Source organism: Solea solea, chromosome 11, assembly GCF_958295425.1.
Source record: "Solea solea chromosome 11, fSolSol10.1, whole genome shotgun sequence".
NCBI lineage: Eukaryota > Metazoa > Chordata > Actinopteri > Pleuronectiformes > Soleidae > Solea > Solea solea.
This window is the reverse complement of record NC_081144.1, coordinates 16,224,438-16,239,943: the sequence shown is the minus strand read 5'-3', so window position 1 is coordinate 16,239,943 and position 15,506 is coordinate 16,224,438. Positions and strand designations below refer to the sequence as shown.

At 39.2% G+C, this 15,506-nt stretch overlaps 2 protein-coding genes across 3 annotated transcripts; both read right to left on the bottom strand.

The window, feature by feature from the left end:
- Positions 1-1,492: 1,492 nt before the first annotated feature.
- Positions 1,493-7,010, bottom strand: bpifcl (BPI fold containing family C, like). Of its 2 annotated transcripts, none has more exons than XM_058644269.1 (16): positions 6,943-7,010; positions 6,730-6,842; positions 6,475-6,589; positions 5,910-6,041; positions 5,061-5,216; positions 4,908-4,971; positions 4,737-4,797; positions 4,318-4,409; positions 3,926-4,102; positions 3,782-3,841; positions 3,455-3,622; positions 2,510-2,577; positions 2,362-2,404; positions 2,218-2,278; positions 1,917-1,993; positions 1,493-1,836 (listed from the first exon to the last, which is right to left on the bottom strand). In XM_058644269.1, exons 2-16 carry the CDS (start codon positions 6,827-6,829, stop codon positions 1,753-1,755), a joined length of 1,458 nt encoding a protein of 485 aa, XP_058500252.1. In that variant the 5' UTR covers positions 6,830-6,842; positions 6,943-7,010; the 3' UTR covers positions 1,493-1,752. The 2 variants fall into 2 exon arrangements, with proteins under 2 accessions (XP_058500252.1, XP_058500253.1); XM_058644270.1 differs by having other exon boundaries at positions 6,730-6,860; positions 6,943-6,995.
- A 1,532-nt stretch (positions 7,011-8,542) lies between these two features.
- On the bottom strand, positions 8,543-12,753 carry LOC131468650 (vesicular inhibitory amino acid transporter-like). Its single transcript, XM_058643145.1, has 2 exons — positions 11,948-12,753; positions 8,543-10,551 (listed from the first exon to the last, which is right to left on the bottom strand). The coding sequence occupies exons 1-2, from the start codon at positions 12,335-12,337 to the stop codon at positions 9,364-9,366; spliced, it is 1,578 nt and encodes a 525-aa protein (XP_058499128.1). The 5' UTR covers positions 12,338-12,753; the 3' UTR covers positions 8,543-9,363.
- Positions 12,754-15,506: the final 2,753 nt, after the last annotated feature.

Genomic DNA, 15,506 nt, shown 5'->3' with positions numbered 1-15,506 from the left:
ACACTGCTCCAAGTGTTCGGTTGATCTTAACCAGAAAACTCAAACCCTATATGGATTTGTACAAGTTTTTATAGGGAATATAGTAAATTGGACTCTAAAGCGGGGAATGCTACAGTGGATGGTGATGCTGCTACTTGCCCCATCTCACAACTTCCTTACTTCTAGCCACTAACACTAAATATGGCTAATGTATAAAAATATGCCACTGAACATTAGACTACTTTGCTTTAAAATGTCTTCTTTTAACTACAGATGTGTTTTTACTATTTTATTTCATCTGGCTTTTCATTTTATCTTTTAATTCTGTCTTTACTATTTTATGCTTAAAAGTTTTATTTTTTTACTATGGAAAGCACTTTGTAGAGTTGTTTTGAAAAGTGCTATTCAAATAGTTATTTAAACAGTGTTGCAGTACCATTAACACCAGCAGCAATATGAGCAGCCACACATGCAGTGCTAATATTTCTGATTGTCTCAGCCTCAGGTAGCTGATGTGATGAATCATAGCCAGATGAGGCTCCACACATTAGTGCAGGAACAACTGAGCGGTAGACAAAGAAGTCAGTGGCTTGTTGCAAGCTGCAAACACTGGTGACCCAAGATGGAGAGAGGGCCGAGGAGACGGTTCTTCCAGTCTCAGCATCCAGTGTTTCATGAATTCGACAGGAAGAAGAGATGACCGACATTTTGCATGCTTTTGTGGACAAGGGGGCTGATTTTCTTTAAAAAAAATGTTTTTATCAAATCACCAGTCAATTATTTTATTTGATTCCTTGGACCAGAAAATGTTGAAAAATATTGATCATTGTTTTTCAAACCTGGAAATGATATTCTCAAATGAACTGGTTTTAATGATTTGTGTTCTATGGAACAAAGAAATTTAAAAACTAGTAGCGCAAGCGGTTCTGAACGGGTTTGAGCTTGAGGGCTCGCGAGTCTACATGTGCCCACGTCGCCATGCACGCCTCTAGCTCATCTCCCATTCATTCACCGCTTGTGGTACTAGTTATTTTCAGTGCTAAAAATGGACATTTTTGCCGCGCCCGTTCTCATACGCCATGTGACATTTTAACTAACCATAAGCATCATAAGCTCCTGAAGTTGTCCACAGTGACCTCACCAAGTTTAAAGGTGATGGCACGAAAACCCTAGGACAAGTTCGTTCAAATACCATTGGTGCGAAATCGCCAAAATCGCCAATTAATGAACGTTCAATCCAAGATGGTGGCTTTCCTGTTGGTTTTAGAGCTTAGGTCTTCACTTCCTTTTTTGAAGTTTTGTATATGTACGCTAAACTTGCTCCTCAGACCAACAAGTTTTCAGGGGCGGAGCAGTTATTTGCCCCTCCCTCATCCAATTTTTGGCACACATTCCCCGAACCTTTTTCAGACGTAAATTTTCACCAGGTCTGATGCGGTCACAAAAATGTGTTTAAATATGTTTAGGGCTTTAAGAATGTGATTCATTGTGAAGAATAATAAAGAATAACTCCTTCAGTTTCAATAGGGTTCTACGCACCTTGTACTTGAACCCTAAAAAGTGATTTTATTATTCTATAGAAAGACCTGGCAGTGTGTAGCCTATATACAACATTTGAAGCTGAATTGCAGACTTGTTGATTTCTCGCAATGGTTGAATGTGTGTTAATTCTGAATTTGCATTTTATAGTCGAGCGGTAATTATTTTCATTTTAAGATCAGACTGGGATAGAAGCAATTTTATCTTCTAAACACACTCGTACGTTTGTCACTATCAAAGATACACAAGTGTGTTTGCCTGTTGTTTGAAGCGTCTGTTTGTTGACACTTCAGCGTCTGAAAAGATGGCTATGAATCCCTGTGAGGAACAAAGAAAGTGGTCTGGTCAAAATCTTTTCTCCCCTTGATTTAAGATTTCACCAAAATACAGATACTGACCTGCTCCACCTTCAGAACTGAGTTGACCAGCTGTGCTTGTTTCATTCTGGGTAAAAGTACACCTTTTCCCAAATACTCTGAAACAAAAAAGTGCAAGTCAATACTATGCAGCGGTGTCTTTGATGATCACCGTGTTTCATTGTCACATTCTGAAGGAGAAGATGCGGTGTATTTTGTATGATGAAGAAAAAGAGATGGTAATACTTAATACTGCTTAAAATAATATTAGGAAGAAGAAACAAGCATTTTAGTATTTGAAACAAAAAACAACAACCCAGAACTTGTATAACCCCAGACTCACCATTCAGCTTTGCTAAGCCCATTTCAATTCCTCTCCTTGTACATTTTTCTAAAGCTGTGATCTGAAAAAAGAAACATGATCATTAACTGTTTTGTCCTCAGTTTGTGTTCACGTGAACAAAAAGTTTTATTTAGTGTCCTGTACCTTAAAGGCTCCTACTTCACTTTCCATCAGTGTCAGAGTAAAACTAAAGAAAACATAGAAAACAGGTCAAATCTCATCAGTATTTGTTTGTTAACTTTAGCACCGACATGCATGCGTGTGTATGTGTGTGTGTGCGTGTGATGCTCACTTGTCCAGTGAAATCGAGCTTTTCACTCTTCCAGAATCAACCCATGCTCTACTGCTCAAGTTTGAGATCTGACAAAGGAAAAGGGTTTGGGTTAATAATTTGTTATTTTGTCAGCGACTTGTTTTAAAAGAATTCAGCTGCATGTTCTATTTGTGCAAATTGAAGCTTTAAAACGGTACATTTTACAGCTAAAAACAAGTATATATGTACAACCACTGTGGATTGAATGATGACATTAGCCACTAAATGTCCAATGTGTCAAATTTAGGAAGTACATTTAGGTATTATTTTTACTTGGTAGAATGTGAAGATGAACAAATAGGCCTATATATATATATATATATATATATATATATATATATATATATATATATATATATATATATGCACATATATACATAAATGTGCATGTGTGTGTATATATATGTGTATATATATATATATATATGCACATATATACATAAATGTGCATGTGTGTGTATATATATGTGTATATATATATATATATATGTGTGTATATATATATATATACACACACATGTATACACATAAGTACCTCCGAATTATTCTTTCATATTTATGGACCAGCATAATTTTACAATAGCCCACAATGAACAAATTAAATAAAAAATAAATAATAAATAAATAAAATGTTTTGATGCTAACAGCTACATATTTTCTTATTTTCAACACACTTGGAAGGGAAGCGCAAGGTGGCAAGAGAAATGAAAAATGTAAAAGCACTTGCAATCATTTTGAGAATTGGATTAAAAATATTTATGTTTAAATTGTGCTCAAAATGACTTAAGAAGTATTGTACGTGCCTGCAAAACACTTTTGGAACACACAAATATGTTGTTGTTTTTTTACATTGCAAATAGGATATCTTTACTTTAATCATCCCGTCCGGTTGTATTTATCGGACAAAAACATAAAGTTACTCACCACACTGAGTTTGAACAGTGGTGTCTGAGTACCGTTTGACTGGATTGCAAAAGCCTTGACAGCACCCAGGAAACCCAGTCTAACAACACCAGACTGGAAGGAAAACATGGGAACCTCTGTGGCATAAACCTGCAGATTCATTGGCAGACCTGGAAACATTTTTGGGAGCTGCAAAGAGAGAAACAGAGGATGCACGTGAATATTATATTGACTTCATCAACAGTGTCAAGTGACGAGGGGCAGCAAAACCAGTGTCATCTGTACAAGCATATTCAAAACATTTTAAAATATTAAAATTTGACTGCGATTTCGTATGTATCAACATACCTGAGGGATGTATGGTCCCATTGAGCTGGTATTTAGGTGCAGAGGAAAGTCTGGAGGGATCTGAGATGAAGAAACATCATGTCGTATCCACAGATATTGTTTAGGGCTAGAAAACGTCAATCTATTTTTTAAGGTTTTGCTTACCATGCTGTCGGTGATGAAGGCCTGAAACACTCCGGCGGAGTACAATCCATAGGAAGCAGAGTTCAGGGTGAATTCTGACAAACCCACTGAAAACATGTAGCCGTGCTGCTCAGGCACAGTGAAAGGCTGGGCATCAAATGGAGGCTCACTGTGAGTTTTAATATTGAAGAACTCTCCCTTTAAATAAAACGTTTCAAATGATCATATATTAGTGTTATTTAAAGTGATGTTTTATCTCACATTCACAAGCCTTCATTGAGACCATGTTGAACATAACACTGTTTGTTTTTAAACAAAAATAGATATAAACAAAGTAATGACATAAGATTAGTCCTTTAAGTCACTACCACTGCAAACAGATAACAAAGAACTCTCTCCATGTGTGTCCTCACCTTCAGTCCTAGATTCAGACTTGAAACATCAATGACAGGCGAACCAGTGAGAGAGAGGTTCATCGTAAGAGCTTGACCCACATCAAAGGAAACTTAATAGAATAGAAAAATTATGTATTCAGTAAAAATCTATACATATAAATGTATATTTTACTTTTAGCTTAAGTATTAGTACTAACATACAAGTATAATTCAATTGATTTTATTTTATAAGAAATTAATAATTAATAATTATTCATTAGAAGACATAAACAAAACAGCGTAAATAAAATCACATCAATTAAAAGTGATAAAAAGCTAATATGAAAAATATATATATTAAAAGTATGAACATAAAAACAGAACAGCAACGGGTGAGATTAATTAAAAGTCACAGATTTTTCTTGAAATAAATGTTTTAGTCCCCAAAACTGTAATACCATTCATTGTCTGTAGATGGTAGTCTAGGTCTGCAGTCAATTCCTCCACATGAGAGCAAATCTGGTGAGAGAAGACCAAAACAAATGTCCTACTTCAGTGTTCACCACTAGAAATGTGAGAAGTTTCACCTGAGTGTAAAGTGGGGGAACTTTGTGTGGAGAAACACTCACACTGCTCTCTATTTTACGTCTGATATGTTGTCTGAACTGGCTCACAAATGGTCGGAACATCCAACTATGTACAAGTGGAAATGCAAGGGTTTATATGATGAAGTCAATATCAACTCCCTCGAGTTCTCTCTCGCTCTCTCTGTTTTATTATACCTCGCTCCACCACGGAAGCGTATGTCCACATATCCAACTTGAGCGTCACAGCTGACAGTGGTGACAGACAAATGCCCGTCAGCATTTTCCCCCAGCTCCACTGCAGATACCACATCCACATTAAACAAAGCCATGTCAAAGGATCCACCATCATGTCTGAAAATACACAGTATGAACAGTTCAGTGTTTCCTCATTTTAGGTCTTCATTATAAGGTGCCCAAAGCCCCATCCATGTGTTGATTGTATGTATCACAACCACAATCAGTTACATCAAAAATGCTTGTAAAATGACCTGATTCAGGGATATGTTCGTGTTTTCATCTGCTCCTCCTTATTTCTTTAGATTTTACAATAAATTGGAATAGTAATTTATCAATATTGAAACATGACGTCACTATCAATTCTAGGCTGTCATGACAATAGTGAGCTACATACTCTTTGGTCAGAGATATGTCGATTTATTGCTCAGTGTTCAATGTTTTAATGTTATACAAACCAAAGACAATGTTAACTTTCACATTCACTTCGTGTTACATACCTAAACAGGCCTGTTGACACAATGGGAGAAAACAGGAAGTCATTGTTATCGGTCATTTCAAATCAGCTCATTTGCATCTGATTTAGGGAAGTATGGCCAGTTTTAATATTGATATTCATCCAAATGTATGTTTTTTTCTTAATGAGATTTAACTAAAATAAAAAAAGGAAATGTGTTAAATCCTAAAGGATAATTTAGTATAACATGAAAAGGTGATTTGAACAAACATAACCACACATGAATACAAAACCCCCCCGTGGACATCAGTTCCTGTGGTTCATATAAATGGTGGAGATTACAGAAAACTCACATGCAGCCATAGTGTGTCTTCCACTCTCCAGTTAGTGCAACACTGAGGCCTAACATGGATGCATTGACTCCTGTGGTTCCAGGTGAGAACTCAACAGATGGTTGTGGGAGGTCACACTTTCTTACACTAGTGCTAAAGCACATGGGGAGAGCACAGGGAGGTGTTATACAGTATGACGACACCTGAGCAATAAAAACAGGTATACTCAATATATACAGCTCAAAAAACAAGGCAACACCTGAATATAAACACATGAGAACTTAATGAATAGAACCTTTCGGCTGCAATCTTTACTGATAATGTAACATCCATCAATGGAAAACAAAACCACAAACCCTGTGCAGGATTTGATTTAAAATCACGCAGAAGATCAAAGACGATGATGATTCAGTGTTTTTGAGCCTATAGACTATATAACAAGACAAATATTTACCACAGCTGTCAGTTCAAAAGTCAAATACACACATCTTTAAAGAGTGGACAGCATGAACAGGTTACCTTCAATGTGAACATAATTGAAAACAAAAAGGACACACCAGTGTTCAAAAAAGTCACTAAAACCTACCCTGTTAGTGTGTAGTCTATGCTGCCCAAGAAGCCTATGTGAACTTTACCACTGATGTCGGGGAGGGTGATGTTCCCCAAAATCTTCTGAGTCCAGTCTGTAACTGTGTTTTTTGCTGGGACGAACAGTACAACAGATCATACAGTCAGATTTTTTTGTACAAAAAGAACTCCAAAATACTATATCCTGTCACGTGGAGAAACAGTTATTTGGTGCATCAATGAATGTACAAGTGTAAATTTCCCCGTGCCTTACCATACTGAAGTCCTTTGTTGTTCAGGATCATTTGAATTGCAGGGTTTTCTCCACAGGTACAAGAGCAAAGCACAAGCACCACTAACATGTGCAGATGCATGTTGCTGGGTGCACTGTTTGTAAATACAAGTCTTTACATTTACTGTGAGACACGAGTATTTCTGAAATGAAGCATGTTCACAGTGAAACTAACCAGTTATTTATGTTGCATACCTGAATTACGAGATGAAAAATGCTCCTGCTGTTTCTTGTCCTCTCCGCTTCTCTTCTGTGGGTTTATGTACTGCAGCTTGTGTTTCTTGAGAAGTGAAACTCATAACATGTGACTCTGTCAGAAGGAGCTGGATTGGTGGAAGGAAGACAAAATATGCTGTTTTGTTTTTTTTAATTATTCTGCTCTGGCTGTCTTCATTATTGAAGGGCAGCCCGTGGCCAAGTGGAAAGTTGACTTGTAACCGGAGGGTTGCCGGTTCAAATCCCCACCACCCCCAGTGTGGCAGCCCACTGCTCCTAATTCTAGGATGGGTCAAATGCAGAGGAATAGTTTCCCTAAGGGGATTAATAAAAAAATTAATCTTAATCTTTAATCCACTGAGACATTACGTGTGTGGAAAAAAATCCATGACATTCAATATATCAAATAGGAATTGAGATGTTGATAGAGATATGACACTCTAAATTGACTGTTGTTTGATCTTTATGTGGCCCTGTGATGCACCCTTCGATGAAGCGGTAGAAGATGGATGGATGGATGGATAGAGATATAGCTTGTTCTGTACATGCACGTGAGCACTGTGGGTAGAGTAATCATGGGTGTAGAAGCATCAGAAGCTTTTTTTTTTTTTAGAACATCCTCATTCTTAGACTCAAGGCACATGATACTCAAGTAAAGGAAGTGAAACTCCTGTCTTGTTTAGGACTTTTACTGAACTTTTCAAGCTGTAACTGATGATGCCTAACGCAGACCAACAACAGTGAAGCAGCACATCTGCTCTGACTGACTGAATCCTTACGATCTGTAGCTATGATTTGTATATTTTGTTCTATTCTTCTGTTGATGTGCATAAGTGCATCTCCACTTACCCTTTTGTCTAAAGATACAGGTTTCATATACAGTAGGTGGTCATTTTGTATAGGTTGGGTCACAAATTCACGGTTATACAAGTAAATACAACATTAAAAGATGATTAAATACTGATAAAATGTTCACATGTTGTCGAATTTATGTTTGTTTTTAAACAGAGTTTGTGCACTTGAGTTAAGTTTCGTTATGATGTCATGGCGATGTCATTAACAAGTAGCATTGTGCGTTAGATAATCATGGTGGCTGTTATAATTATATTGATGAACCTAGGACGGACAATAAATTGATGTTGTCATTTTAATTTCATCACATTTCTGTTATGATAAAACAAGGAAACTGTGGACATCTATCTTTGAAAGACAGAGATGTACACTCATACCTTTCTGTTTTTATTTTGTAGTCTTCACTGTGTCCAAGGTGTGCAAGGCGTTTCATGAACAAAAAAGAGAAATAAACTGCCAAAGACAGCATGAAGTGTGGTCATTGTTGAATCAGTGTAGCTACTCCTTCTATATTTAGTATTTATATCGTAATTGAAGGTAATTGAGGTGTTGTGAGTGCTTTCTTTAGTTTGAATGATATTAATTCATTGGAGTGTTACAGCTGAAATCGACCATTTTCTTTGCTGCAAACTGAAGCCTCAAAGAAAGAAGAAAGTCAAATGTCTCAGACTGTTTTTGTCCCTTTGTTACATTTCACTGGGCAAGGAAACATTAAAATCACCAGCCATAAAATATTTGATTTATTTTTTTCCTCTTGTAATTCAACAAACCCTTTGTCTGGCACACAGTTCCATTAAACCACGATCAACATTTTCACTAGGAAGAGAATATTATCAGACACTTTTTTTTTTCTCCATATAACACAATTAGGGCCAACTTGCTTGCACTTTGTATTCATTTCATCCAGAATGAAACACCAAGAAAACATACGAGCCAACAGGACTAATATACAGGTGTAACTTAGAAAACAACAACAAAAACAACCATTAAATTATTTTTGTTTAAACAACTACACATTAGTTACTCATGTAAATGTATTATTATTAATGCACACAGCACCACTTGATCTGAAGGATGCTCTGGTCTTGTGTTTTCTCCCTCAGTGGGATAAATGATATATCTAGCAGCTCAAAAACCAGTAACAACATATTCACTCCATTGTTTTTCACACATTTCATTCCCCAGCTATAAACACGTACACACTCACAGTTAGAACCACGTCAGACATTTTCACAGAGTCTTTGATAAGTTTGCATGAAGACATGAAGCATGGACAGGCCTGAAAATGTCTCCTTCATGTTCCTCTGTCCAGTCAATAGAACATATGGAGCGAGAGAAGACTAGACATTTACACTATGATTGTGAGCTTGTTATTGCACATTATCACAAAGGCAAAATAAAATGATGTATAGGCTACATTTCACACAAACAACCCTCCTCTTGAGCTTCTGTGTCAAGTGATGGTTTGATAACGTCTGCGTGATGACAGCCCGATGTAGTGTGGTATTCTGGGACATCACTGTTCACTAAAGGTCATCGCTGAAGCTCTCAGTCGTGGATATTGTACCTGTACGCCTCTATAAGTCCTTCAACGGAGTGAATGAAACCAGATATGGCACATATGCCTCCAATAACAAAAATGGCCACGTCGAAGAAGACGTGATGCCACAGGAGATTCCTCCACTGCAGCTTCAGGTGGAAGAGGCTTGGCAAGAGGAAGCAAAGGCCAGCGCCGGTGAGACTCCCAGTTAAGCCCATGAGGAGGGCAAAATGGGGGACAAAGATGGCCATGAGCAAGGTAAAGACCACCAGGGCAACTCGAAGGCCCAGACCCCATGATTTCAACTGCCCAGCAGGGCCATAGCAGTCAGGAAAGAGGGCTCTGCCTCCATCCTGGAACAAGGATTTCTCCAGAACCTCTACTGCAGCAAAGAATGGAAGTGGGTAAGACAAGAGCGCCTTGGACACGAGGAAGATGTTCACCACAGCCCTGATGGTTGAAGGCAGATTATCTGTGATGACCTCTTTGGTGGTATCTGCCCATGTTAAGTAGGCCACAAGGGCAAAGAGGCCCTTGAGGACACAAGCACTAATGTGAGTCCAGTCCATCATGCAGTGGAACTCACTGGGCCTCTGCATGTTTCCCTCCAGGGAGGGGAGGAAGATCTGGGAGGTGTAGCTGAACACGATGATGCCAATGGAGATGGGGAATTTCTTCACATCAATATAAAACTTGACCTTCTCCCAGGCCCACTCACGTGCCCTGGAGAGGCAGTAGGCAATCACGACGACGTTGATGAATATGTGCGCAACAGTGCACAGGAAGCTGAACTTGGACACGGCCTTTAGGTTCTTCAGGAAGGCGCACGGCAGGAGCGCGATCGTGGCCACCACTGACCAGGCTTTCTGGGAGAAGGGAAATCCCGGGAAGCTGTTGTACATCAGGTTCCCGCTGACCACCACGTACAAGATGCAGGTCATGACCAGCTCGATGATCTGAGCGACGTTCACCACGTGGCCGCCCAGTGCGGGGAAGCGGGGCATGCAGCACGCATTGGCGATGTCCACGTAGGAGTCCCTGACGCGCACTTTGATGCCATCCTCGTTCTCCTCGTACAGACACGCGATGAGGATTTTACCCGTGTAGCAGCACACCACGGCCGCAAAGATAATGAGGAAGAGACCGAGGTATCCGCCGTGGAGGATGGCGTACGGCAGGCCGAGGACGAACATGCCCTGCGGACACAGAAGCGCACATTAGCCACATCGCAGTGACAGGCCGGGGCCATGTCACAGCTCACACACCTTACATAATATATCTAATTAGGATTTGTTTTGTGTGTGTGGGATTGTGTGAATATATATATATATATATATATATATATATATATATATATATATATATATATATATATATATATATACCTATACATTTACATATACATATGTGTACATTCGTGTTGTTGAGCGTGATATATTTTTCGTTTGACAGGAAAGTAAAATCGATGTATACCAATCTAAAAAAAAAAAAAGATTAATCTGATTAAATTGATTCAACCATAACGTTCTCTGAAACCTCACCCTCAATTCTGTTGGCTTTGATCTGAATATAATTAGTGCCAGTACATCAGTATCAGGCCATTTAAAAACGAATTTATTTGGCAATAATTTGATTAAAAATTGAAATCTGATGGAGCCAATGATAAGCACGTGGCTGCCACTCAGCCTCAGGTCTATCAGAATCAAACAGGCCCTGCCTGCAGCTTCACTGATAAAGAGATTTGAATGAATAAATTGTAAAGACCCTTGATTGCAGTGAATTCACTAAATTGGAACGAGTGTTCTATTAAAGCTTGTATTTATGTAACCCATTATTTACATATTATTTTTAATAAATCAGGTTTGAATGTTTTTGGGTTTTTATTTAATCCTATAATTCATACTACATGGGTGATGCTGTCGTATTGTTCTGATAATTGGCTGAAAACAAAAAAAAAACAATTAATCGTTTTCAAATCACAAAAATCTAATTTTTAAGCAGTCACCAAATCGCAAAACCTGCAGTTCAATTTTATCAATATTTGATTGTTCTTTTTTTCCCTACTAATGGAAAAAATAAAAAATAAAAGATACTCTACAACAACCTTTCATTAAAACACTTCAAGGTCCAGTTTGTAGAATTTAGGAATAATCTAGCCACAGAAATGTCATCGTCTAAATTTAACTGCTGTGGTTTCATAACCCTCCTCTTCCATGAAGTCCGCCATGTTGTACCAGGATTCATTTTGGTTGAAATATGAATTCTCACCCTCGATGCCACTAACTCATACACACTGCTCCTTTAATGTTTTGATAGTGTCAAGTGTTAATGCTTCATTAAATCACATTTATTATTACCTAGTTAATATTGCACTAAAGCTGACTTAAAAAAATGCCAGTAAAATCACAGTTATATATTATCCCCACTTCATTCAGCCCTAATGAAAACTCCACAGATTGTTTCCAGTTCTATTATGTTCCAGTGTTGAATGTGGACACATCTTCAAGGTGACTGTGGACACTGAGGCCTGCCTTCATGCAGCAGCAGGTTTTTTATTTTTTTACATTTATGTAGAATCACAGTGATATATACCTGAATGGCGTTGGTGACGTTCCATCCAGCCTCCCAGGACGTGATTTTTGGTTTGTCCTCATCCAGAGAGCCTCCTGCAATCTTCAGTGATGAAGGCCTGGGCCCGGTGCCGTCTCTCTGGTAGTGGCTGTCTCCATCCAGCTCCCCCTCTCCCTCCTCCATGTGTCCCCCTTCCTCCCCCTCCCCCTGAAGGACATCCATCTGCATCCCTTGCCTGTAGTCATAATCCAGGTCGTCGCACTCGGCGAAACCCAAACCCTCCTCGTCGGTCGCGGCCTGGAAGCCGAGGCGGGCGAACACCCCGCTGACCTTGGCCTGAGATTTGTTGGACACCGTGTGGGCCGCGTTGGTCAGCTTGTTGGTCAGCTTGTGTCGGATGAGGTGAGCCATTTTCAACAAACTAAAGAAAATGCAGTCTTGCAAATAAAGAAGTGATGTCACAGAGTAAAGAAGCAGCGAGGCAGGCGCATGCAGGTGTTTGTAATGAGAAGTCTTCACTGTAAAGTCATGCCTGTTGAAAACCAAGAACCACAGCCTCCTGAACCGTCTCAGCCAAAACCTTCAAAATAAATCCTCAGCCTCTTCTCTTGACTTGATCATCCATGTTACTCCCTTGACTCCAAAAGACACCGAGACAAAAGAAGAGAAAATGTGTCCTCATTTGTGGTTAAAGAGGACAAAATTGCATTTTTCTTGTTCCAGTCGGGGTCCTGATGGTGAGAGCGCGAGCGCTGGAATCTGTGACTGAGAGAGAGAGAGAGAGAGAGAGAGAGACGGGCGTGCACGTGTTTGCAGAGAGAGTGTTGGTGTAGCGGCTCGTGCATAGTAGAGCTGTCACGAATGATAGAGGGAGAGAGAGGGAGAGAGAGAGGAAGGCAGAGAGAGAGATTTTCCTATTTGCTATTTCCCACTTTACATTTCAGTAATATCATGGTAAGGTGGGGAATTTCTTAGTAATGATTTTTTTTTTTTACTATAAGTGTAACAACTTCATATATTTGTATTTTTTTTTGCAATCAAATCAAATGGATCAATTTCATGTTGAAAAATGGCCCACGTACACAATCTTTAGTCCCGAGGTGACGTTGGGACTTGTTGGACACAGCTGTGAATGTGTAAAAACCGTGAATTGATTTTCAAAAATGATAATTTACCTGTTTGGGATTAGATTTAACACACATTCACATTGTTATTCTCGAGCTTTTATATGATACACGACGTGACATTGGAAATAAGTAAGATGACTTGAACATTGCCTCCCTGTTGCGTCACTTCGTCTGTGTTAATTTATATGTTAAAACTAATGTACTGCGGAGATGAGGAGATCAAATAGTTCACCTGCCTTCATGCTCTGTTCCGTCAACAGGTCGACAGACACAGCAGCTGGTCAATGTTGAACAAACGCCTCTGCACCCATTTACATCGTTAAACATTCAACAAAATAAAAGCCTATATTTTAAACAAGGCTCACAATTTGCGTGGATGCATAATTCAGTTTGTATCAAACAACCATGACTAATAGTACTGAGTATTTCGTTGCAATAAAATACAACTCTTCCACTTGACCCGTTCAGCTGCAAAATAATTTGTATAAATTGTGAAATGAACCATATACTTTGAGTCTCTCTCTCTCTCTCTCTCTCACACGCGCGCGCGCGCACACACACACAGCGTATCCTCATACTCATGTTCATTTTCTGTGATGGATATAGACAAATGGCCTTATTTCTATTATCTTACATCTTTAAAAAATGAAATGAATACATCTGCGTAAAATGTACACAATGAGACAATTACAGATTTGTTTGACCAAATCATTTGATTCCTTATTTTTTTCCTATATAATTACATAATGGATTAATATGTACAGCGTGAACATTGGATTTAAATATTTCCACTTTTATATTCCATACCTTAAAACGCTTAAAATGAATGACAGCTGTCTGTGGGAAATTCTCAAACACTGCGTGTGAACGTCAGCTTTCCTGCTCATTTAACAGCTTGTTTCCACAGGAGCATGTTCAACATTGTGTGGACTCTCATGCAACTCGTTGCTGATTTGTTGAACATCCTGCTGCTGCTGCTGCTGCTGCTGCTGCACCGACACCCAGCACCACGGACAGCTCCTGACACGCTTCTTATATGCCTCTCACTTAAATAAACACAATACATAACCCATTATTCATATACATGTGTTCTTTATTTATTCTAACATTTTAGTGAGCTACAGAAGATGTACATATAGAAGATTTACAAATATTCCCAGGAGGAGGCTCACTTCTCCTCCACATCACCTCTAATCTGCGGGAATATGAAGCGCCTCGTCTTTGCCTCCTTAATCTGCTGTGACACATCTGAGCAAAGCTGTCATTTTCCTGCAGCCTGCTGCAGAAACGTGGCCCACGCTGTGTCAAGAAGGCTCACAAACCATGGCATTTCTCTGACAGTTTCAACAAAAAAAAAAACAACATAAAAAACATTCTGCGATTAAGGATGTGAGAGTAAATAAGATTTTTTGCCAATGAGCAGACAGGGATAGTGCAGTGACAACACACACACACACACACACACACAGAAAGACGTTGACTTGGACGAGAGATCTAAATTTAGAATCAGCCAGAGGACAGAGAAAGTTCTGTATATTTTCATGCTCGGCCTGAGCTGCTTTGCTTTGCCAGCTGCTATTTGTGTTCGGGGCAACACTGTGTTTGTTAGTGAGTGTGTGTCATCAATGTCTGGAGGTGTGTGTGTGTGTGTGTGTGTGTGTGCTTGCGTGCGTGTGCGGGACAGTGAAGGGTCCTTGAGGCATCGTTCCCTCCCCCATCACATCCACAAACCCCGGGCTAACGCTGGGACAGAGGATGAGCTGCAAATGTCACACACACACACACACACACACACACACACACACGCGCGCGCACGCACAAATACTCCTTGCCCAACATTTACAAACCAAAGTGAAACGTAAAAGAAAGAAAAATATATGAATTTGATTTATAAAAATGCGTTTGCCAAATGTGATTTGTCTTCAACACCACAGATTTATTTCAGCTACTCCCTTCACGACAAAATGGATTTCCAGTCTGCCTTTTTTCTTCGAAAGGGTTTGGAGGTTTGGAGATTGGTTGCTGGGGCGACCAATTTAGCTACTAAGGCTATAAAGAGAAGGATTAATTCAAGCTTTGTGTGTGTGTGTGTGTGTGTGTAGGCCTGAGATATGGAGGGGCTTACAGCCTTGTCTAACAGCCGTGCAGCTCTGACTGGGAGCAGTAATCTCTGATAGTTGCCATGGCCACAGTAATTGTGTGTGCAATGAAATTTTGGAGAAAGGGGTTATTTTTATTTTTTTTGATGTAAGCATAATTTAAATGATTCAAGCCAATATATTTTGTTGAGTGTTGAGTAAAAAAAAGGCAAAATAAATCTTATTGAGAGGAACAAGCCCTTAGGACTTTCTTTTTTGATGATACAATTTTTTTCTTGCATTCATACAGTGATGCTGACTGGCTGATTGTGACCATAATGCTTTGACAAACAGCTTGTTTGTCAAAGCATCATG

Coding starts and splice junctions, on each gene's coding strand:
- bpifcl (XM_058644269.1), bottom strand. CDS start 6,829: ATGCATCTGCACATGTTAGTGGTGCTTGTGCTTTGCTCTTGTACCTGT. Junction 6,590..6,729: donor CAACAAAGGACTTCAGTATG/GTAAGGCACGGG, acceptor TGTTCGTCCCAG/CAAAAAACACAGTTACAGAC. Junction 5,217..5,909: donor AAGACACACTATGGCTGCAT/GTGAGTTTTCTG, acceptor GTGTATTTTCAG/ACATGATGGTGGATCCTTTG.
- LOC131468650 (XM_058643145.1), bottom strand. CDS start 12,337: ATGGCTCACCTCATCCGACACAAGCTGACCAACAAGCTGACCAACGCG. Junction 10,552..11,947: donor ACGTCACCAACGCCATTCAG/GTATATATCACT, acceptor CTGTGTCCGCAG/GGCATGTTCGTCCTCGGCCT.